The 22,148-nt window shown below is 43.9% G+C and overlaps 1 protein-coding gene across 12 annotated transcripts in view; it reads left to right on the top strand.

Annotated features, from left to right (window-relative positions):
- The window catches only part of LOC147702483 (uncharacterized), a 203,202-nt gene that overhangs the window by 136,161 nt on the left and 44,893 nt on the right, over positions 1 to 22,148 (top strand). For all 12 annotated transcript variants that reach the window (XM_086931113.1, XM_086931114.1, XM_086931109.1 and 9 more), the window contains one exon: positions 16,199 to 16,360. In XM_086931113.1, the coding sequence (XP_086787239.1) occupies positions 16,199 to 16,360 (162 nt within the window). The remainder of the gene's footprint in view (positions 1 to 16,198; positions 16,361 to 22,148) is intronic.

The following is a 22,148-nucleotide window of genomic DNA, read 5'->3' as shown; positions in this document are numbered from 1 at the left end:
CTGTCAACAAAAGAATCACCTTCCGTCTCCTCACCCACGCACACAAAGCCCTACACGATCAAGGCCCGAGCTACCTCAACAACCGCATCAACTTCTAGGCTCCCAAACGACATCTCCGATCAGCCAGCCACGCCCTCGCCGCCGTCCCCCGCATCCGAAGAACGACAACAAGAGGAAGGTCCTTCTCCTACCTGGCCGCTAAGACCTGGAACTCCCTCCCTCCCGACCTGCGCCTGACCCAAGACCACCTCTCCTTCAGGAAGAAGCTCAAGACCTGGCTATTCGAGCAGTAGCAGCACTCCCCCCCCACCCCCCCCCCCCCAAGCGCCTTGAGACCCTCCGGGTAAGTAGTGCGCTCTATAAATGTCTGTGATTGATTGATTGATATGAGAGTACAAGAATCCAAGGAAAAGGTTGGGAATTACGTAGCTTCCTTAAAGACATTGGCACGTACTTGTGAGTTTGGCGAACTTACAGATTCCTTGATTCGTGATCAATTAGTCAGATGCACGAATAGTTCAAGAGTACAAGAGAAACTTTTATCGAAAAATCCTTCTCTCAGGGAAGCTTTAGCCATTGTAGAAGGTATAGAAAGCACTTCAGGTTGGGCTAAAGAGATGAAGGAGCATAAAGTTTCACCTGATTGTTCCTCCAGCAGTATTCATGAGGTCACAATCCCTATTCAACCTTCTACCTCTGATGATACTATTTGTAAGGTTATGCAAAATGCCAAGTCAAAAATACCTTTTGATCGTAGTAAGATCAAGTGTTATAGATGTGGTAGTTCTAACCATTCTTCTTCTTTTCCCAATTGCTATGCAAAGTCTTCCACATGTCTTAAATGTGGTATAAAAGGACACTATGCCAGGGTTTGCAAATCCACTACCAAAGTACACTCCATTGAATGTCCAGTATCTTCTTCAGATGCTCTCAGATTGGTAATTTCGAGTGTCACAAGTAGTGGTAGCATTGATGCTGATCCTATCTTCATGCCAGAGTGTAATGTAATAATTGGTGGAGAGGATTTTGTTGTTTTAGCAGACTCTGGTTCCCCTTTCACTCTAATTGGGAATGAAAATGGGAACAAAACCTTTCCTAAAGTTGACTTATTTAAACCTGACATTAACGCTGTTAGTTACAATGGTTCCCGTATTGAAGTGTCAGGTTATACTGTCATGAGAATTCATTTCAAAGGTCGTGAAACTGTAGGTAAAATTTATGTTGCTTACAGGGGTGACAACCTTTTGGGTTGGAGGCACCAAAGGGATTTAGGTATTATTCTCAATCCTAATGCCCTCAAACCCTCTGACCAAGTCATGCTTATGGATCAGATCTCTTCTTCCAACAGGTTTTTTGATGAATTTCCCCATGTTTTCTCTGACAAATTAGGTTTACTGAAAGGTTTTGAACATCGGATTATCTTAAAGAAGAATGCTATTCCTTGTGTATATAAGGTTAGAAAGGTTCCTAACATGATGCTTGCCCCTCTTAAACAGGAACTTTCTAGACTTATTGAATTGAATGTTATAGAAGAGATTGAGTCATCAGAGTGGTTGGCCCCAGTGGTTTTGGCTCCCAAGGATGGTGGAAAGTTATTTGCTTCCAAGATGATATTTTGGTTTTTGGCAAGGACAATATTGAACATGATAATGTTTTAAGGGCAGTTTTATTGAGATTGGCTGACAAGGGTTTGACGGTTAACAAAGCTAAGTGTAAGATTGGTGTAACTTCTGTTACCTATCTTGGTCATGTAATTTCTGGTGAAGGAATACAACCTAAGTTAGAATTAGCAAAGAGTATTGCGGAGGCTCCCACCCCATGTGACAAGGATCAAGTCAGATCATTTCTTGGTCTAGCTGAGTTTTATGCCAAATTTATTTAAAAAATTGCCTCTGTTGTGGAGCCTATTAGAAACCTTCTTAAAAAAGGTGTTCATTTTGAGTGGAATGCTGGCTATAATGATGCGTTTCAAGTTGTGAAGAAGACTATCAGTTAACTGCCTAGTTTGGGTCATTTTGATACCAAGAAAAAGACATTTCTCTCCACTGATGCTAGTTTATCTGGTTTGGGTGCTGTTCTTTCTCAGGTGGATAATGGTGAGGAAAGAGTTGTGGCATTTGCTTCTAGAGCCCTGAAAAAGGCTGAAGGTCATTATTCTTGCATTGAAAGAGAAGCTCTTGCTGTAGTTTGGGCCATTAAGCATTTTACATTTTATTTGTGGGGAATTCCATTCATTGTAAAATCTGACCATAAACCCTTAATTCAAGTGTTTTCTTGCATGGAGAGTGAGAGATTGACCCCTAGACTTAAACGCTGGAGCGAGGGGTTAGAAGAGTTTAATTTTGTTGTGCATTATTTTCCAGGGTCTTTGAATAAGGCTGCTGATTGTCTCTCACGCTTACCCTTACAGGAGCAGTCTGATCATTTTGATTTAGGTACTGTCAAGGTGTCCTGGGTTTGTGAAAGTACCATTTCTTTGGAAGATTGGGTGCTTGCTCAAGCTGGTGATCAAGCTTTTCCTTTGCTTAAGGATTTTGTGGTTAAGGGTTGGCCTAATAACAGCAGAGATATTACCAAAGAGCTTTTGCCTTTCTGGTCGGTTCGTGATGAACTTACCATTGTTGATGACATTGTAATGCGAGGTGAGAGGTTAATTCCTCCTTCTTTAGTGAGATCCAAACTAATCAATCTTGCACATGATGGGCACATGGGTAGGAGTTTTACCAAAGCCCGTCTGAGAGAAAGGTATTGGTGGCCCAATATGGATAGTGAAGTTGAGTTGGTTGTCAAAGATTGTTATCAGTGTGCTGTTAATGACAAATCTAAGATTGTAAGTAAGTCCCCATTATCACCAGTAACGATTCCTGACCAACCTTGATCTATATTGGGTTTGGATATCATGGGTCCATTTGATTTGTTGATACCATCTGAGAGGTTTGTGATTCTTCTTGTTGATTATACTTCAAAGTGGGTGTCCACTAAGTGTGTAGCCTCAGTCACTTCTAAAGTGGTCATTGATTTCTTGCGTGATGAGTTTGTGTCTGAAGGCATCCCCAAGTGCATAATTACAGATAATGGTGTGCAGTTTATCTCCACTGATATGGAGACTTTCTTGAATGACCATGGTATATCTCATCTTAAAACTGCACTGTATGCTCCCCAGGCCAATGGTCTTGCGGAACGGATGAATCGTGTTGTCAAGGGGTGCGTGCAGAGAACCATTGAGATGAAAGATTCTCTTAAAGATGTATTACGTGATACCTGGTGGGCACATCGCACCACTGTCAATTACATTTCCAAGTCTTCCCCGTTTTTTTTGTTACGGGGTAGGCAAGCTTGTTCAAAATTGAACCCTCCTTGGCTTCCTTCTCATTCTCCTCTTCCTTTGGATAAGGGGAATGTGGAAGACAGAATTCTCTCTTATCAACAAAAATATAAAGAACGTTATGATGTGAAGAATTCTACCAAACCTGTGTCGTGGAGTGTGGGTGAATGGGTTCTGGTCAAAAAACCAAGGTTTTCTAAAAAGGGTATCTCTGAGTTCATGGGTCCATTCATGATTACCAAGATTTACAGGAATGTGGTTACTATGCAGAATGGTTGTAAATGGAGCATGTCCAGGCTTGTTAAGTTTTCTCCTGTGTTTCCTTCCTCTTCTCCCAGTCTGGATTGTTCTTCCCCTTCCTCTCCTCCTGATGGCCAAAGTGCTGGGTCTTCTAGAAGATTTCCACTGAGAACTCATCAAGCTCCTGCACGTTACAGAGATTATGTCTAGGTTGTTTTGTTTTCTCTTAACATTCCGTTGAGGCATCTTTTTGCTTTTCATGTTATATTGTTCTTTTGTTTCTTTCATTTCTTTTATTGTTCTTTTCCTCATTTTCTTTAGTATAGGGGATGTGTTGTAATGTACATATGTTTGTTTCTTCTGGTTTATCCTATGACATACTGCCATTCCTTTCCCTGTACATTCTCTTCTTCTCCTTGTGATTCCATGCTCAGTTGAGTATTGGAGCCTGGAGGAGCTGGCTGAGCTAATGAGAGCTGTTGGTGATGTTTTACCAATAAACCTATTTTTGAATCTTACCTAGTGTTACAGCGTCTTTTTAACATATTTCCATTCCAGTTATATGCCTTTCTTGTCTCTTTCCCTATTTTTATTCCCACCGTATGGGATATCAACTGGACCCTAACCACCATCTTATACGCCTCCCAAAGGACCACCGCGATGTCACGGACATACACTAGACATCTGTCACCTGGGTGAATCTTTTTATTGCCTGATCAGTCAATTCCCACATGTCCAATCTCCAACCCATAGTGACACAGGGCGTGGGCTGCATAAATCTTTCAATCAGAGGTATTGTAGCACTTCATGCCAGGCAGCACTTTGCTTTGGTTATTGTTGGGTAGAGGAATTGATCTTGTGCTCTTAAAGAAACCATGATGTTCACTTACTTCCATTTTTTATATAGTAAGTTAAATTAATAGGTCTGGTCCTTAGTGGGTGAGGAGGAATTCATGCATTGGTGGGTCATATTAATGGTTGCGATACAAGAGATTTGATTTGGTTAAGTTGCAGGGGTATAAATTTTAAGAGAAGTTGTGATATTTGAAATGATGCGTTGGCAGTTTGCGGAGATACAATTATAGGGAAATATACAGGTGACTTGGAATAGGTTGTGCTCATAGAGAGGAGGCATTCAGAGGATGGAGAGGGAGGAGAGAGTCACTCAAAGGGAAAAGGTGAGCTGAGAATTGAAAGTTTTGAGTCAGTTTTCGTGCAGGGTTTTTAGGAATACTGTGGAGGCTTTTTGTGTCTGCATGCGAACCTGTGGAAAGAAATGATATCTTTTTAACATGTTGCAGTATCAGTGTATGCAATGAGAACACCAGTGCATGCACTCACACAACCATTACCCATGGGTAAATAGAACTAAAATATGTATGATTTCATTTTGCCATAAAATCTGATGGAAGGAAAACACAAAACAGGAAAGTTAGCCTTTAAATGTTTGTGCAATAGATGAGCCTCCCCTTTCCCTCTCATGATCAGGGTCATATGAAGGAGAACATAGTCTGTTTTTAGTGAATTTGTTAAAAGTAATGCTTTTCAGAGAAGGTAGTACCATGGTGAGAGTTTGCATCTGGTTGTCATTCAGCTATCCTGTAGCAGTAATCAGACACACAAAAGTAAAGACCCTGCTTAGAAACTTTCCGGCCTGTACAATAGAAATTACAGTCCCTCCCTCAGGCTATATCCCGAATTTGCATTGCTCAGGGAAACTATCACAGCCCCTTCTGAACAAGACCCTCATTCTTAAGTTCTTTTGGGCTAGGGAACACCCTCTATCAAACCATTTGGGCTCGACCCTCATCTTCACCCGCCCCGTCATGTGCAATAGGCAGTCTACTAGCCGCAATATATCTTCGAATGCCTCAACGAGCGGGGTCCCATTGACCTCTAAATTTAAACACGCCTCTATTTGCTGTTTCCCCTCTTCCAAAAAGTTAATTTTAAAAACTCTCGCTATAGAACTTGGACCATTTTAAGCGCCGCCCTTGATCCGTAGCCCTCACCCTAATATCTTCAGCCCCGCTCCTGGTTACCTTTCTAACATTTGACACTGCCACCGTCATTATTAGTGGGTTATGGTCACTGAAGCCGCTACCATCAATAGTAAAACCCAGAATTCTCCATTTTAGCAGATGGGATACAAGTATAAAATCAATATATGAACTATGTCCCCCTCCTTTGAAGGTGGGGTTAACCTGCTTATTGGGTGTGATGGGTAACAAGTCCATTGTGTATTCCATATTGTGATTTTTCAGCACCCTACTTAGTTCCCTTCCTTCAACCGTGTGATCAAAATGGGCTCCCTCTTCTACATTACAGGATGCCCATGCAATCGTAAGTGGTAATAGATTCGGACATAAGTGACAAATAAAATCCCCTGCTATTATGATCAGTGGTGCCGTGGCACCCTTGTCCCGCTCTCTCTGTGACCCCAGTCTTTCCTCCAACTCTCCAACTCTACATCCTCCCGCATTATAGAAATTAACTAGAATTAAGTTAAGATCCTTCCATTTGAGCTGTACAGCGATCATACAGTCCGGGTTCCAATTTAGATCCTTCTAGATCCCCTCCAGGGTCAAATGGACCCATATTAGGAGACTGCCCTTTGCTCTACCTGCTCTAGATCTACTTGCTGGGACACCAAAGGATTTGAACCTGACCAGATTAAAATTAGACGGTTCCACTTCCCAAGTTTCCTGAACACAAATTACGTTAAATCTATTAATATATTCCAGCCACTCGGTATTTAGGAATTTGGCTGATAAGCCCGCCACATTCCAAGACATTAGTTCAAGGGTGCTCCAGTTACCACGGTTAAGGGGTCCTTCGGCCGTAGGGAGCTCACTAGGTGTTTGAATAACTATTGGGCTGACTTGGTGTGGATTGCATTCTGCCCGATAACTCATATTCGGATGTACCCCATTCATGGCCTCCTCTATTTATATTCTTAGATGTGGCTCCCTTACCTTGCCTGTTTTGTCCTTGGGTAGACAATCTACTTCGCTAAGATGTCTGCCCTCCCCCAATACCTATCCCTTACTCGGGCAGCCTGACTCTCGTGTGTATGTGCTCCTAGAGCGTCATTGCCCAAACCCTCACTCAACACTCTATGGTTCCTACCCCGCCCTCTATTTGGCTGTACCACCCACCCTCTATGTTCTTCCTGGTACACTAAAGTCAAACAGTAATTCCCTTTGGGCGAATTAGTATAAACACATAAGTACTTACAAACAAACGCTAAACTCACCAATATCACAAAGTAACAAGGAAGCAATGAGAGTAGTGAAAAATTCAATACACGTCCTGTATGTGTTTCCCAATTTTTAACAAAATATAATGTATGTTAATAAATTGTCCAAAGACTTAACCCCTTCCACACTCATGACGAGCTGGGCTCGTCATGGTGTAGCCTCCTCATACACTGATGACGAGCCCAGCTCGTCATAAAACAATGAAAATAGCAATTTCCCAGCACAGGAGGGGAATTGCCTTAGCAGCCATGGAGTTAATTTTACCATAGTGTTTTCACGTGTATTGAATTTTTCACTACTCTCATTGCTTCCTTGTTACTTTGTGATATTGGTGAGTTTAGCGTTTGTTTGTAAGTACTTATGTGTTTATACTAATTCGCCCAAAGGGAATTACTTTTTGACTTGCGTCAACTGTGGAACCCTATCCCTTTGGTCTTGGGGTCCCTCTCTCTTTTATTAGAGCTTCCTGGTACACTCCCATGGGCCCATTGTGTTCAGGCTTATAGAAGCAACTTAAATGATATGCCTGTATATTTGATCGCATACATATCTGGGGGTCCTGAGTGACATGCTGTGCTACTTGAGGATCTTTAAAATTCACAACAATACAGTCCTCCAATATATTCTTCTGCCTGTTTCCTACCCAACTCACTCTTCTTACAAAGAGGATCTTACAGTGGGCCTCTTGGGGCAAGGGTCTGTTCCGATTTAAAAATTGTGTTGTTTTATTTTTAAGTTCGTCATACGATTCCTCAGCTTCCACTTCCAGCTCAGGAACCCCCGTCAAGACCACAACATATGGTGCACAGTCTGGCGGTAGATCTAGATGGGGCTGCGATTTCTTTGCAATGTTTCTTTCCTTCTCTTCGTTACCTAATGCCCCCTGTGCCCTGTCGGAATCTGTTGTTCCCTTGCCTCTTATTTCCCCCCTTGGGTTGCCTCTCATTGGAGGTTGCGCTGGGCAATCCATCCTAGGACTGGCGGTAGGATTTAGAGCAGTGGCACCTTCCCTTTCGCCCTCCTTTCTGTATTCATCAAATGATTGCCTCTCTCTTTCTTGTTCTCAATTCTGCCCAGGGTACCCATTATTTCTCAGACTGAAAGGGACCTGCTGCAACCACATAGTCCGCGCTGTTTAGAGCAGTTTTCACTGATTGGGCTCCTTGAGGCGTATTTGCAATTGCAGGGTCCTAGATAGAGCTCTCCTTCTGAGTGCCTTGCGTGCAAATCTTAGCCTTCTTCCCTGTCTGTTGCATTCCAGCACGGCCCTCTCCTTGCTTTCTTTTCACAGGGACGCCTCTTAAACGCTCAACTAATAAGCGGGGCTCCTCCGGGGCTGTTCCCCCCTCCCCCTGCGACTGCCTTGTTAGGCAAATGCACCCCTCGGCCCTGCGGTGTTAGAGGAACTGGAAGTGTCTCTGTACCTGTTGGCTCTTCCCGCGGGACCGCTACCTTATCGGGCTTGCCTTGTTTGTCTGGCGTACTTGCATTCTAAATGGACCCCAGGGATGATCTTTTTTAAAATACTGGATACATCGAAAGGCGATGTTCCGTTAAGCTATTTCGGGTGCTAGAACCTTATGATAAATTGATCAAGAGTCCCTGCAACATGCCCTCCCGTTCCCTTGCACAGTGACATTTCGCAGGTAATACAGTAAGCCAAGCTTCAAATCGCAACTAGCATCAATGTTACCTTTTTTACTGTCCGTTGGTTTAGAGTGGGGGAACAGCCCAGCCTCTACCGGTCTCTAACGGGCTCAAACGGGCCCACCCTTGGCCCGGGCAAAAGGTCCACGATCTTTTAAACGCCGCCTGGCGCTTGGAAATGATGCCTCAGACAAGCACCTGGTTAAGGGAGTGGAGAGCGTGTCCGATGGAAACCCCCATCAAGGCAACAAGTTGGTAGGCAATTCAATCCCGCGCTGCGGGAATCTCCGCGACCTTTTGAGTGCTGCCTGGCGCTTGGAAATGGATAAGTGGAGATAGAACCCCACAGGGAGTGCTAAAATCAGCCTGTCGAGGAGGGGTATTTCACCCGTATTACCAACCACACACGGGTCCCACTCAGTCGCAGCATCCGCTGCTTAGCATTTCCAAGTTTTTCCTTAAATATTAATCAACCTGCCCCTGGCCGCCGTTTTAATCAAGTCCTGACCTGAGTATTGCCTCCACACTCAGCTCAATCACTAGGCTGTTTTTCAAATGAGCAGCTCCAGGTATTGGAAAGCAGAAAGGAGTTCCTCAGCTGTCTGCCCGTCAAAAACTCACCCTTTGCCGTGGACACTGTAACTGTTACCAGCACCCGTTGAAGTATGGAGACAATGTGGCAGGCGGATGTAACAGCGAAGTCAGTCTCGTTCGCACAAACAAACACCACCCGTACACAGCCTCGCACTGCCGCGCTCAGCCTCGCCCTCTCATCACGTCCTGCAGCCGAAGCCTGGAGGCCGACGCTGCTCCCCCGACACTGCTCCTCCTCCCTCTCCAGTTCCTGGTTCCGGGCTGATACGCTTTCTACTTCCAGCCCATTCAGCCCGCTATTGTCCGTGTCCGCCAAATACCGCCAAATTCTCTCCACTTTGCTCGCCGAATTCTCCCCGAGCCTCACACCTCGCGCCGCCATCGATGACTTTATGCACCAATGTTAGCAAATAATGCAGACTTAAAAAACAAGTAATTGAACTATCTGCCACCTGCATCAAGCTAAGCATTTTCGATTCCTTAATAGCGATTATTAAGAAATCGCTATTAAGTAATCCCAATTTACTATGCGTGTAGGTTTTGCTAAACAAATAGCAATTCCTACACATTTCCTAATAGCGAATTGCAAGTTGCGATTCGCTATTTGGAAATGTTTTCCCATTCATTCCTATGGGCCTAAAGGCCCATAGGAATGAATAGGAAACCATTCGCAATTTGCGATTACCAAATAGGTAATCGTAAATTGAGAATGCAATTTCAAGGGTGCCAGGGGGCCAAAAGACCACCTTGATACAAACCCAAAATTGACATGTGCGCACATGTGGTGCACACACATGCCCTAAGGCCATGTGCGTACGCCACATGGCACTTAGAAAAATGCAATGCTGTGCATTTTTCTAAGGAATTGCAAATTACCATCAACTTGAAGTTGATGGTATTTATGTTTCCTTAATACAAAATTGCATTCTGACAATGCTTCTTGCAGTGCATTAAGGGAATCGCAAATTGCGATTAGCTAACTGCATTCGCAAAATAGGTAATCGAAAATTTTGCGAATGACTTTGGGCTTGATGCATCCCAAAAGACTAATTACCGGTCGCAAAGGGTCCGTTTCACATCTGCAGCTGAAGATAATTCCAATCACTATTATGCAAACATTTTAATAAAATACAATTAGCAATCGTGTACTTTCCTTTTACAATGTTCATCCACAGAGACAGAGCCTTGCTCAACTCGAGCAGATCTCTGACAATGACACGTGGAACATCAATTACCTAAAACTAGGGTGAGGCCCACACATTAAAATGGGTACTGTGTAAGTACCGCAGGCCAAATGGGACACAAAAAATGATAAAAATCGAGGCAGACATCTGATGGGGTATTCAGGAAACACTACTCAAAAATAAAACCACAGCTTTTTGGAAATTAGTACGCTGACGTTTAAAAAAGGTAGTATAGTGTGAAAACATTCACTATTCTTCATGGCCTCAGAGAGAAGTGCTGCACAGCTAATTATACCAATAACACTGTCCCTTGGCCTTAGCATAGCTGCACCTTAACAAAATGATGAAGTTATTTTGTTTACTTCAACAATTGTAGCACCCAAAACACCTAGGATATGAAAAGGAGTCAGTGATGCAGCAGGTTTCTATACTTCCATCTAGGCAAAAAATAAATAGTGCACAAGAAGTCAAATTACATTTTTGAAAGTAAGTGCTCCATATGGATAAAGCTGGCCAGTATTCCATGGAACTGAGAGGAATGTGGAAGCACCTGGGAGCAGTGTCGTCTTAATGCATGGGCATGATATGATGGGCACGAGCATAGGGGCCCAGTGCAGACCAGAATTTAACACTAATTTTCCGTTAAACATTTTTATTCCTGTGAGTGGTTGTGTAGGCAAGGCCCGGTGCACTGCTTTGCCCGGGGGCCTATAGTGCTAAGACAGCCCTGCAAGTGATCTATGCATAGCTCACGCTGAGGGGGAGAGGAGTCAAGCAGCAGAAGGGGCACGAACTTCGTCAGAAAAAGTGCTGCTTCAACAGCAGGTTGAGGAGGATGAACAGATGGACCATTTAGCTCCATATTGTAGGCACTGCCTCAAAGTAGTGGTCTCTGGATAAACCAATGAAATAATTTTGTCCAAGGCCACAGAAGATCACTGTTCGAAAAAAAAAAAGCACAAAGAGTTGTGGAAAAAAAGAAATACCAAATTACGATCCTTAAAAAATACCTAAAAAGTAGAACAAGACACTTAAACATTTACGTTCAAACTTTTTTTTGTAGACAAACACAAAAAACGAACTATTCTGAAGTAAAACTCTACTTCTAATCTCCACTGCACACAATAACACAGGTTGTGTACAGAGGGGTTCAGACTGGATACTTGCACTGAGTTGGGCACAATGTCAGACATGGCTGCTGATCCTTCCAGTCTTCTTCTCTTCTTTTTCTCCTCCTCAGCTCTCATGTCTTCCTGCATGCCTCTTAATCTTAATCTTGATGTGATGAGTATTAATCCGTCCCTCACATGTGAGGTCTGATGTGATGAGTCTTAGCTTGTTCCTTGCCATAAACATGTGAGGTCTGATGTCACGAATGTCAACCTGCTCCTTGCCATAGACATGTGAGGTCTGATGTCACGAATCTTAACTTGTTCCTCTGGTCACAGACGTGATATCTGATGTGATAAATGTAAGCCGGTCCCTCTCCTAGGCCAAGTGTAGACTTTGATAAATTTGTAAGTATGCACGTCTTTTGGATAGATATGGGGCTCAGATTTAAATAATGCAGTTTGGCCAATGTGGGAGTTGAGAGCCTGTGTCTTTACTACACAGAGAGATGCCATGTGACAAATGTAAACTGCAGATAAGTGAGCTTTAGCATGATTCATTTTTGTCTGTATCTTTCTTACAAACCTAATATTGAGCTTTGGTGCGATGAAAGTGTGACACGTTTCAGCTCTCAGTTGAAGCATGGCTGCAGGAAGGAGCACATACTCACTTGAAGCATGAGACTCTGTCTCTTTCTTCTACTATGGACGTGCCTCTGCTTTGATGTGATGACTGAGTTGGTGCCTACACTTTCCCTTGGCCACATTTAGCTCTGATGTGTTAAAGGTGCCCTGCTCCTCTTCTGTGCTGGTGTCGCAGAGCCCTTCTTTCAGTCATACAATAGTGGTATTTTATAAGGTGTTTCCCCATCCTACTATGCCATGCTATTTTACAGGGATTTTACAAGGTGTATCCTTCCCTATTCCCAGCGGCACCTTGGTGCTGTTGAGATTGTAAATTCTAATGATGGCTTTGCCTAAATGAGTATGCTCTTACTGGGAATGGGGTCACATGACTCTGCCACAAACAATTTCTCGGCATTCATACTCCTTGTTAAAATGTGTATTGTAATCCTGAGAGTGTTGTCCATATTGGTCTTTGGTGTATGTCTTGCGCCTCTTGTTCGAGGCTTCTTAGGTGGTTACGTGCTGGATTTCTTATTCTCCTTCTGTGTGCTGACCACCCCCCTCCCAAACGCTAACATATAGCATTGGTTAACTGTGAGGAAGTCTCCATGGAAATGCTGATCTTGTGACTTACCACCACCCCTTTGAGTCTGTGGAGAGGAGACATGCATGTCCCTGGAGTGTAATTTGCATGACTATGTTTTCACTCATGGTCTGACATTGGTATCTCCCACCTGTGGCTCAAGTAGTGTCACTCACTCAGTGGCGCAGTTGTAAGCATCAAAAATGATGCCATGCATTGTGAGCTTGTTACCAGTAAAACCTGCCCACCACCCCAAGTCACATGGTAGTCCATTGGGCAGGTTAGGGTGTGCAGTCGGTCACTCTGACCTAGTATCACACATGGGTATGGAGGTCCAGACATTGCAGGTACCTCCACAGATAGAAGTCCAATGGGCAGTTTAGGGTGTGCATCCGATGAGTCTGACCTAGTATCATGCATGGGTATTGAGATCCAGACATTGCATGTACCTCCACAGATAGAAGTCCAATGGGCAGTTTAGGGTGTGCAGTCAGTCACTCTGACCTAGTTAATGCATGGGTATTGAGATCCAGACATTGCAGGTACCTCCACAGATAGAAGTCCAATGGGCAGTGTAGGGTGTGCAGTCAGTCACTCTGACCTAGTATCATGCATGGGTATTGAGATCCAGACATTGCATGTACCTCCACAGATAGAAGTCCAATGGGCAGTTTAGGGTGTGCAGTCGGTCACTCTGACCTAGTATCACATATGGGTATCGAGAGCCATACATTGCATGTACCTCCACAGATAGAAGTCCATTGGGCAGTATAGGGTGTGCAGCTGTTACTATGTCCAAGTATCATGCATGGGTATGGAGGTCCAGACATTGCATGTACCTCCACAGATAGAAGTCCATTGGGCAGTATAGGGTGTGCAGCTGTTACTATGTCCAAGTATCATGCATGGGTATGGAGGTCCAGACATTGCATGTACCTCCACAGATAGAAGTCCATTGGGCAGTTTAGGGTGTGCAGTCGGTCACTCTGACCTAATATCACACATGGGTATGGAGATCCAGACATTGCATGTACCTCAACAGATAGAAGTCCAATGGGCAGTTTAGGGTGTGCAGCCGATCAGTCTGACCTAGTATCACATATGGGTATGGAGATCCATACATTGCATGTACCTCCACAGATAGAAGTCCATTGGGCAGTATAGGGTGTGCAGCCGTTACTATGTCCTAGTATCATGCATGGGTATGGAGGTCCATACATTGCATGTACCTCCACAGATAGAAGTCCATTGGGCAGTTTAGGGTGTGCAGTCAGTCACTCTGGCCTAGTATCACATATGGGTATGGAGATCCATACATTGCATGTACCTCCACGGATAGAAGTCCATTGGGCAGTATAGGGTGTGCAGCCGTTACTATGTCCTAGTATCATGCATGGGTATGGAGGTCCAGACATTGCAGGGACCTCCACGGATATAAGTCCATTAGGCAGTTATAGGTGTGCATTCTTTCACTCTGACCTAGTATCATGCTTGGGTAAGGAGATCCATACATGGCAGGTACCACCACAGATAGAAGTCCAATGGGCAGTTTAGGGTGTGCAGCCCTATCTTCTCTGCTGGCCATGCGTAGCTGATTTGAGCATACCTGAGAAACTGGGAGGTCTGTAGTGCAAAGTCTTGTTGAAGGCTATCAAAACTCTAAAGTTTACCATATGGTGGAGATGCCAATCTTGTCCCACCCTCCAAAGCCTCGTAGCGTCTGTATTTCTGTTAGCCAAGAGCAATGTCAGAGAGGTGATTGTTTAATGAGTTTCCGGTCCCACCCCATTGACTTTGTTACCCTCCCCCATGCCTCTATTGTGGCTTGGGTGGCCGGGAGTAGAGTTCCGTTACCTCTGCCACCATAAAGGTAGTGTAGGCAGGTGCGTCCGGCCATTGTGTTTCTCTCCAGCCTGTAGGTGGGAGGATCTCCCGAAGCATGTAGCCACTCATTCACTGGTGCTAGCTGATGACAAAGTTGATGCTCAGAAAGTCAGAAGGTCACTAGTTTGAATCGAAGTAAGTACATTAATTACCATACATTAATTAGTAGTAACATCGGTTATGTGCAGTGCTTACATTTAGTATTGTGTAGTATATCGAAACGATTACAATTATTAGCATTTTGTCTTAATCGTGATCAGGATAGATCAGCATGGAATAATTAATCTTCCAACCCATGATTTCAGTGTATAATCCATTGTTTCTGACAGTAACTCTGGCCAAACTTCGGTTTGATCACAGTCCCCTCGACTGACCATAATTTATACTAATGTAAATATCATAAATCCTCTCCTGGTTTCGGGCAGTTTTACTGTAGTAGTTCATATTTTTTATTTAAGCCTTTCTGAAGGTAAACGCTTTGTGTGTTGCTCAGATGTTTTTAATCAGATTCAATTTAATGAAAGCCTGGGTGTTGGCACCTCTGTAGCAGTCCTTGTTCACAGAGATGGCTCATTCTGGCAAGAACCCCGAACCTTCGCTCTCGCCTTCCTGATTATCATCTCGTTGGTAAACAGTATCAGAGAGCTACTGTTTACCAGCGGGCCGCATGAACTGGCCAGGCACCGAGCTGAACATTGACAATCCAATGTATGCAGAATCTGCATGTCACAGTATTTACCGAGCATTTCCTACATTATTTGTCAGCATGTTTGACCTGAGAGGGTTTGGGCTCTGCACCCCTTATACTGCCAGATTTACAAAGCATTTTTTGCTCACAAACGGCCTGATTTGCTGAAACAAGAGGTTTGCGACTGAAAAAAACGCTTTTTCTAATGTACAAACACCAAACTGCGATTCTAGTGGATCGCATTTTGGGTTTGAGACTAAAAATACAATCGCCATTTGGAAGGGGTGTGTTCAGGGCATCCCTTTCAAATACAGAGAGTCTGTGTAGTATGTACTATTGTTTTGCAACTGAAATATGGTGACAAAACATTCGAACTTTACCACCGATTCGAAGTTAGTGGTAACCCATTTGCAAATGGGAAGGGGGTCCCCTGTGAGAATGATTAGAAAAATATTTTTTTTAGAGCAAGCAGTGGTCCAACGGCCCTATTCCCACTATAAAAAAATAAATTGGAAAATGGGCTTCAATAAAAAAAAAAGATTGATTGATTTAAAAGTAATCTAAGACATGGTGGTCTGCTGATCCAAATAGGCCACCATCCCTGTGATGGCAGTGAATTTATCAGTCACAAATTGCAGCCTACCTCATTAATATTCATGAGGTAGGTGTATTTGCGACCCACTAGGTGTATTTGCGACCCACTACGAATCTCCTGTTGGGAAACAAGGGCAGAAATACCTTTAGTACATTATTAATAGCAATTAGCAAAAATGTGCTAAAGGGCAAGCGCTATTACAAATGAGTAGTACATCTGGCCCATAATTCCGGTCCCTGTTCATACAGGAGGTGTGCACAGGGGTCAGAATCTAATAGCCTGTGTATAAAACGATTCAAAAAGACAGAAAGCCAGAGAAGACCTCTACTGTCTTGCTAGTTTGAAGCACTCCCTTTTTTTTAACCTCAACTTAAACCTCTTTCCAAAAGTCATGAGTGTGAAGTCCTTTCTAGGGCGAGAGGTGGATCTGCATATCCCTTAATTTCCGTTTCTTTCCTCCAGGAGCAGTTTTATTGACAACCCAAGAGGAAATACGTGAAGTCAACCACATGCATACAATGCATGCAGCTCCGGATGAAGCGCACACATTCAGAGGTGAACGACATGAAGCCACAAGCAAAGCACACATTGCAACAGAAGAGCCCAGTATGCATTCAGTGACAGGTGAGTCTTCTTTCCAATGCTTCCAAAGCTCCTTGTTGTCATGGAGGTCGGTGTAAGAGTAAGGACAGTCAGGATTGCAAACCATCTTCCTCTTCTGCACTGAGCCTGATCTTTGGAAGCATCTTATGTGCAATGACGCTAAATCACTGAACATATAAGGGATCATGAAACTGGGTAGACTGACAAAACATGGCAAGAGGATGGTATTGTGTATTGCAGCGTCTCAAAGCTGGTCCATGCACAGATGAGTGACTATGTCCTAAGCATGGGCGGAAAATCCGTTCCGCTCGCGGATTTTGCGGATTTTCGGGAAATTCGCAATCCGCGAGATTCGCGAATCTCCCGCAAAATCCGCAAATCCGCGAGCAGCGGATTTTGCTCGCACTGTTCGCGTGAGTTCGCGCCCCGCGAATAAGTGCAAAATTGCAGAAATACGCTCTTAGCAAAACTGAAAGTAACTACTTACCAGGTTCAAAAGTTCAGGCTCATCATTAGTAGCCATTTCCTGTAGTGCTTCCTGAGGGGCCCCTCCAGAGTTCAGTTGCCAGTTGAAACTATTATGTGACCCTGCTCTGAACCTCAGAATAGTTACACATATGCCACAAAGGTCCTGAATTACAGCTAAGGGAGACAAGCAGGAGCCAGGCTGGAAGTTAAAATCAATTAATCAGCCCCTAATTCATTATTGTCAGTTGGGGCAGGGCAGGTGTTGTAACTAATTTTGCAACAATGAAAGCACTTAGCAAGTGCAAAAGATCACTAATCAGGGCGCACTAAGGAAGCAGGTGCCAGCTAAAAAAATATTCTGTGACACATTAATCAGCCCCAAATTAATTCAGGTCACTTGAGGCAGGGAAGGTGTGCTTTGCTTTGCCGAAAATAATGTACACTGGACAACCAGAGGGTGTGGTGATGAAACAGAGGGTGGCATGGGTGGGCCAGAGGGTGGCATGAGTAGTCAGAGAGTGGCAGTGGTGACAGAGAGTGGCAGTGATGAAGAAGAGTGTCCCAAACAGGCTGGACACGTAGAAACAACAAGTTCGCAAAACTTGCGACCCGACAGGTAAGTTCGCAAATTGCGAAATTGTAAAAACCCTCGCGAACTGGCAGAAACACGGGCGAACACAAAAAAAAAAAAATTCGCGGGAATTCGCGGATTTTGCGGATTGCAAATCCGCAAATCCGCAAAATTTGCGAACGCGAGATCCGCAAAATTCGCCCATGCTTACTATGTCCCACTCTTGCAGACAAGAGACTCAGCTCACGACAGAAATGTATGTGAGCTTCTGTAAGGTGCTTTAATAAGGAATACAATGAATATGTTGTTCGCGTTTTAAACAGTTAAATTAATTTTCCAGACAAATTAAAATAGAGATGCTGAAGATCAGTGGTTCTTAACCTGTGATCCGGGGGCCCATGGCGGTTTGCGAAGCCTACTCAGGAGGTCCGTGACTGCTCAGAAAAGTAATTAATGTTAACATATTAATAAAGTGTATACAAATAAAGAAGCAAAATGTACAACTAAAAATGTTAAAACATTCTGTAAATGTAAAGGAATATGAAATTGAAAGCTAAAAATGAAGATACTATCTTCAGATTGATTCATGGGAGCAGTGCAAGTGCATCAAACAGAATATAGTAAAGGATTAAAAATTCCCATTCAAATATAGATTTGTTTATATTTGTGAATTATATAAAATATGCCATCGTTTGTATTTGTGTTTGATGAATGCTTGCTTCTGTTTTTTTCTGTATTATTCTGCAGTTCCAAGTATCTAAACTGTTTAAGCTGGGAACACCGGCTTCCAGTAACGACTAAATGCAGGCCCCCAGATTCTAATATTGATTCAGTGGGGGTCCCCGCCTTCCTGTAATGATTAAGTGGGGTCTACAGAAGTCAATAGGCTAAGAACCGTTGCTGTAGATCTCTGGAAGGCTCTGGATCGATGGGGTGGAAATCTAAGTACATACAGATAATACGTAGGTCCTTATTACAAGCTGAGATTCTGGGCCTCATTACGATGATGGTGGGACCGCCACCATCAACCCTTCAGTAGCGGTCCCACCTCCATCGTAAGACAGATTACCGCCCGCCACATTAGTATAGTGGGCAGATGTCTGGCAGTCAGAGAGACTGACCCCAACGAGATCCGACTGGCTCAGGGAGCTCGTCAGTCAGTTGGAGGGAGATGTATTCCTTCAACAGTGGCGGTGCCTGCTCAGTCACCGGCGTATGGATTACAATGTCCCTTTCCACTGGCCGTTTCATGGCTGTTACCCACCATAAAAAAGGCTTTCAGAAAGGGAATTTCGGGCCGGCAGCAGTCCCTCCTTCCCCCATGGACCTCCAATATGGGCCTACACCACATGGTGAATGCCATATAGTGCAGGGATATGCAAAATATGTTTTTTTTGCATAAAGAATACACTTTGTGACCGCCATGAAGGCGGTCAAATTGTAAGTCCTATGACCGAACCGCCGACAGATAGTTGGGAGGTTCCTTTCCCCACCAGGATGGCGGTCGGACAAAAGTCTGACCCCCATCATAATCAGGCTCTAAGTTCAGATTGTAGTGCCAAAAGGGTCTGCACAAGGTTCAGAATTTCAAGTTAATTGCACCCCTGTTTCCCCTGTGACATATTTCAGGAGTGCAAACATGCAAAAATTGATTTGTGCAAAAGATTCAGACAAAGGCAAAACATGGGGAATTTGGTGCTAAAACTGACAATAGGCAATAGGAGAACAAGGTCCACTCTAGACCGGATTCCAATACAAACAAGTAGGAGTCTCAGAAATACCTGCAACTAAGAGGATAACTGTAGACAAAAAATCAAAAGAGAACAAGGAGTAAGGCACAGACATAGGTTAGTATCTTCAAATGATTTCATTAGCAATCAATAACTTTAGAATAAAGGTATAAAACCTCAGAAAATCAAGGGTTTGATTTTGGCTTTGGAGGACGGGTTACTCCATCACAAACATGACGGATATCCCGTCCGCTGTATTACAAGTGCCATAAGCTACAAAGGACTTGAAAGAAGGCGGAGGGATTTCCAACACATTTGTGACAGAGTGACCCTTCTGCTAAAGTCTAAATCAGGCCCTTAATCTTAAATGCACTCTCAATGGATCCCCTGATCTTCCATTTCTGGTTCATACTATAGCAAAGTTTTAACTATCCAAAATGGCAAAACAATGCATAAGGATTCAGCTTATTTGAAATTATTTCAGCCATATTATTGTCTTCTGCTCAACCAGATAAGTAACATTTAGTAAATAAATTGCAACAACACACTTCAATAACTGCTTCCTTAACTCCTTCCGCTAATGCCTTATGGCTCAATTACAGCTGAATCAGTCTTGTGACGTATTGTTCCTCAGTCCGGAAATTACTCTCAATACATTTGCCTGAATCAGATTTAGTTGAGCATTGCAGATCCCTGCAAAGGTAATCGAAATGTAGCACAAGACAGAAATGTTTCTACTTCAATCTTATTTAGGACAGAAATTGGAGAAACTGCTTCATAAGAACTGTAATATTTATATATTCCACCCATGGCTCTAAGGCATTTTTGCCTCACATTTTCAATTTGCAGCTCCCACTCTAAGTCTGGGTCAAACATCAAACCAAACTAGTAATGTTGCAATGTCCATTCAGTAAATCTCACTGTGGTGGACCATCAGAAGGCAGACAGTGTGGTTGAGGACTTTACGACTGCCATCTTGCCTTCAATGCACCTACCACATTTTGAGTTGTCTGCCAGCCCTGTGGACAACTCTATACATTTACAGGAATCACCAATATGATGGTTCCTGTCAAGTTAGGAAAAATTGTCAGGAATATCTCCCATGGGGTTGGGGGTTATTTATCCTTTTTTTCATTGTTCCTCCCTGTCAGTATATACCTGGCAGGGATGGACAGTAGAAAAAAGCCATTTGATCGCCCATTCTCAATGAGACTCATGGTCAGATGGCATATTTCCTACAGGCTCCTACTCCCTCAGGCTGGCAGAGGAAGGTTTACGCCAAAGGAGAAAAGTTTACTCCGTCAGAGTGAACCTGTTGGTCCACCAACTCTAAATCGGAAAGGTGGATTGGGAGTTTGGCTGAGAGGATACTCTGTTGCCAATGTGAGGGAGCACCTCTCTGCCAAATACTAAATATCCCCCCAAGTCTTTTAAGTAGTCTGGATTTTTCAAATGTTGGGTACTTTCATAAAACTTCCTCTTTTAATATGTACTCAGGGAATTTTCCTTGTCCTTGTTCATTACCAGAGCGTAATCTTGAAAATCTTGGCTCCTGCAGGAAGACCTCGAACATAAACAGATACTCCAGGTACATCCTACTCTTGAAAATTAATTAACTGAAAAGGCTGTGCAAATTAGAGAACCAGAACAACTTCAGAATCACCCCATTTCATGACAGCTCCAACATGCTCAAATTCCCAGCAGATTCAAGATTCACAACACCATTTGTAACTTTAGCAATTTTAAATATGCCTAAATAAGGCGACTTACTCTTTTTAACAAACGCAGGATATTTGACATAGACACCTGCTGCCACTTGTAAGACATCAAAAGGTCCCATTATGTAAATACCCATTTTTGCCTAAGGCTCTTTTGCAACTTCAACTGATGAGAGAGGGCCTGTCCTGCTTACCTTGGACTTATCATTGTGAGCACATTGAATGCAATCTCAAATTAACTCTTCAACTTGTCTACACATTTTTGGCCACCAGTATCTTCCCCTCACCATTGTCTTCTTAGTGAGATTGCATTCTGAATGTCCTTCCTGGGCCAAATTTATATTTTTTCTCCTTACACCAGACAGGGACACAAGTCTCTTTCTCCTACACAACTCCTCTTCAGTGATACACAACTTCTGCAGAACATTCCAAATTTCTCTAATAGGTTCATACAGTTGATAAACCTAGTCAACATTCAACAACAAACTTCTCTGTCTACAGCATCCTTATTTGATTCTTTTTTCCACTTCTGTTCATTCAAAGTAGATTCTCTAGCCCATCTAGCAGACAATTCTGCCTCCTTTGACTCCCTCAGTTCTTGCAAAGATAAGCATGACAAACAATCTGCCATAGCATTCTTGAATTTGTGTATATATTCCATGCAAAAAGTATATTCCTCAAGACCCTCCATCCATATTTAGATCCTTGGAGTGGCCCTTCCTGGGTTAAAAGATTGATAATGGGCTTGTGGTCTGTCCTCAACACATAAGGAAGACCCCCACAAAGAAAACTTAAAATGGACTGTTCCTGCTCTCTCCCCCCTTTTTAGGTCGAGCAGAGTCTGCTCGAGACCTATTGTTGCCCGTTTCGGGGAATGTGGACACGAGAGGGGCACGAGCGCAGATTTGACCTCGTGGGTGCGCACGGCGCCTTGCCCAACTCGTGCCTCATATTCCCGTGCGCACACAGCCAGCCCCCACACCCCTGCATACAGGCACACACGCTGCCGCCACCCCCACCACACACACACATACAGACACACACGCATACACACGCCACCGCCCCCTAGCCCCCCCTGCACGCACACACAGACACACAACCCCGCCCCATGCATCGGGAGATCTGCCATCCCCCGAATCTCGGTACTTACTAGTTAGGCGCCGGAGCGGTCAGTGGAATCACCACCTCTTCCTCCTCGTACTCCGGCCCGTCTAGAGTCAGGCTCCTCTGCAGCTCCGGAGGTTCCGGGTGGAGGAGGCAGTGGTGGGAAGGCGGGCCCGGCTTCAGGGGAAGGACCGAGAGTGGCTGCAAAACCGGCAGCT

Source organism: Lissotriton vulgaris, chromosome 7 (genome assembly GCF_964263255.1).
Source record: "Lissotriton vulgaris chromosome 7, aLisVul1.2, whole genome shotgun sequence".
NCBI classification, from domain to species: Eukaryota; Metazoa; Chordata; class Amphibia; order Caudata; family Salamandridae; genus Lissotriton; species Lissotriton vulgaris.
This window is presented reverse-complemented; position numbering and strand designations above follow the sequence as displayed.